We start from the raw sequence: 3,201 nt of genomic DNA, 5'->3' as shown, positions 1-3,201 counted from the left end.
ATATCACTTAATCATTGAGTCATTATTTCATGTGCCGCTTAATGTCACATAAGGATTAACATTAATAATCAAATGACAAATTATATTGTTCGATTAGAGATTTCAGCAAAAAAGACACCAAAATTATTATATCTCTTAAGACCAAGTGACAAAAGATCGTTCAAGCATTAAGGTGGTATATAAAATTATAAAATATATAAAGATCACACAACTACATTATATTGCTCAAATAACAATATAATTATTGAAAAAAAAATAAGATTATAATAGTTTTTGAGAAGGAAATATATTTGATGTTTATTGAAATTAATAGATTCTACAACAAGTTGCATCATACTCGTTCAAGCTTGAGAAACGAATACATTTGATGTTTCTTGAAATTAATAGATTTTACAACAAGTTGCATCATTTATTAAACATGGATTCTGAACACTTATCACTAAATTAATTTTTAGTTAATAATAAATCTTCAACCCAACCAACAATTGATATTTAAATATACTACACCTTCATTATAATTATTATCTAACTATGTTTTGAGAAAGTTTAGGAAGATTGACTTTTTTTTATAGATTAATGAATATATAGATTTTTATTATAAATAACAGTCTAAAAAATGATTTTTCTAATGACACAAGAGAAATCTATTAAAAAAAATTTTATCCTTTATTATTTGATTTTATTTTTTACTAAAATTTGAGTAGAATCTGTTTAATTAAAAGTGAATTATTACGCCTGGAAGATACATGCAGGGAGAAGTGTGATAGGCATTGCGAAGTCAAAACTTGGCATTGAGAAGGCGCGGGAAGTACAGAAAGAGAGTGGTGGAGGCAAAGAAGATACGGTTGGCCTCCTCTGAGAGTGACCAAGGTTAATATTATTAATTAATTCAATAATGAAAAGAAAAAATGTAATAATAAAAGTAAGATTTTGATACTGACGTGAGAAGAGAAGGGACAAGTGGAGGTGGCATAATCGCTTCTCATGGATTTCCAAAGATCTCTCAGATTTCGATCCTCCCAATCCATCTTCTTTAATTATTATTATTATTATTTTCTTTTACTTTTCATCCATTTTATTATTTAATATATTCATCATTCTCTCTCCAACTAAATATATATAAATAAAATCCACCCATTTTCCTCCTTACTTTCTTTTCTCACAGCACCCACTGCTCTTCAACTTTTCACACTCATGGCGATCGTCGGCGATTTTTTCCGCCACAACTTAACGGAATTTCTCCAGGAATCCCCTTCTGCTGCTCCCGAGCTTCACGTTCTTGCCGTCGATGACAGCCTCGTTGATCGCAAGGTCATTGAACGGTTACTCAAGATTTCTTCCTGCAAAGGTGACCCGGCGTTGCGTATAACCAGTTTTTTATTTTTTCGTTTGCCAAATTGAGATTGGTTCTGAAGTTGTGTGTGTGTTTGGAATGGCTGTTTTTCAGTGACGGTTGTGGAGAGTGGAACGCGTGCTCTTCAGTATTTGGGCTTGGACGGAGAGACCAGTTCTCTCGGGTTCGATGTAAGCGAATTCAGCTATTTAGTTTTTGGAGTTTTTTTATATGTTGATTGTTGAAATAGGTTGGTGCTAACGTTTTCTTTTTTGTTTATTGGTTGTGGGGACAGAGTGTGAAGGTTAATCTCATAATGACGGATTATTCCATGCCGGGGATGACAGGATATGAATTACTCAAGAAAATCAAGGTGTGTAGTCTGTTCGATTTTTATTCTCTGAAGGGTGTTTTGTTTGGTGTTATTAGGTTAACTTCTTTTTTTAAGGATTGATAACTGCTACTACTGGTGTTTATTTTGTTAGTTGGACACAAATTGTATTGTGTATTTGTGCTTTTGGGTTGGGTTTAAAGTTGGTCGTTAGATTGTAAACAGGGGAGCGTTGATTCTTAATTACACTTCCCTTCTGTTAATTTTAACAGGAGTCTTCCGTGTTTAGAGAGATTCCAGTGGTGATCATGTCATCGGAGAATGTTTTGACTCGAATTGATAGGTAAGCATCCTCCATTAGCTTACACGTATTTTGGATCAACAATGGAATTGTAGGTGGCATCTAGTTTTTTTTATCAATGAACTCTTCAAACAATTTATGTATTTCGGTAACTTTACAATTTCGATGGTGTTTGTTGATTTGTCTATGAATTGGCGAGGTGGAGCGTAAAATGTATCGCAAACGTTGAGATCTACTTCATATTGCATCTACAGTATGATATTTTTTTACTGAAAAAATACGACTATTTGGATTTTATTGTCGAATCCTTTCCATTAGTTGAATTCCAATTTATATCAACGTTTTTCTAATTCTAGCCTGATACTTACAAGGATATTACTGACTTAGTACCTCAAAACGTTTAGTTACCTATCCTTGTGTAGATCTGACATATTGAATAGTAATTAAAGTTCCCTACAAATCTTTAATAGCCAATAGGTCATATGGTGGCTCAGTGATTGGTTATGCCATGATTAGCTTAGCACTCACTAACTATGCTGGAAGCCACCGACTCATAAGAAATCATAATAGGGGTTGATATGTGCTTTGCAAATATTAAATAGTTACCAAATTTCTTATCAGAACCTTCTGGTAATGTACCAAATTGTATAAAAACATTGCATTATATCCTTCAGCTAGCAATAATGCATACATGTAATGGGTGACAAGTATTTATAGGCATGTTTCTTAACAGTTAATTCCTACTAATTGACAGTTGCCTGGAGGAAGGAGCAGAGGAGTTTCTTTTGAAACCTGTCAAATTGTCAGATGTAAGACGCTTAAAAGATTTCATCATGAAAGGGAAAGTGAAGGAGGTTGAGAAAAAATCTCTCAAAAGAATGCTATCAATTGATTGCAGTCCACCTCTGTCTGCAACATGCTCACCCATCTCTCTTCCATGCGATCCATCACCATCATTGCTCTCACCATTGTCCTCAAAGAAGGCTAGATTGTGATCACAGATTGACTAGTGTCTGTCTCCAATTTTGTCGACACCTGGTGGTGTTGATATCAAAGCATGCACTGTGTTTTGCAACCTTAGGAATCAATCAGAAAAGCAAATGTCAGAGTCGTTGATTTTTTGGCCTCTTGTTTGTCATTTGGTCTTGCTCATGTACAGTGGAAAATTACCAATATATACACAAATAGAGAGCTATTCTGCAACATTTTTTTACATAAAGTGCTCCGTTCTATTTA

At 33.9% G+C, this 3,201-nt stretch overlaps 1 protein-coding gene across 1 annotated transcript; it reads left to right on the top strand.

Moving 5' to 3' along the window:
• Positions 1-1,112: 1,112 nt before the first annotated feature.
• LOC137807827 (two-component response regulator ARR5) lies at positions 1,113-3,201 on the top strand. The gene is made up of 5 exons (XM_068608643.1): positions 1,113-1,348; positions 1,448-1,524; positions 1,629-1,706; positions 1,937-2,007; positions 2,720-3,201. Exons 1-5 carry the CDS (start codon positions 1,195-1,197, stop codon positions 2,958-2,960), a joined length of 621 nt encoding a protein of 206 aa, XP_068464744.1. The 5' UTR covers positions 1,113-1,194; the 3' UTR covers positions 2,961-3,201.

Source organism: Phaseolus vulgaris, chromosome 3 (genome assembly GCF_051622355.1).
Source record: "Phaseolus vulgaris cultivar YP4 chromosome 3, ASM5162235v1, whole genome shotgun sequence".
NCBI lineage: Eukaryota > Viridiplantae > Streptophyta > Magnoliopsida > Fabales > Fabaceae > Phaseolus > Phaseolus vulgaris.
Note: the sequence above shows the minus strand (reverse complement) of the source record. Positions and strands in the feature narration are given on the sequence as shown.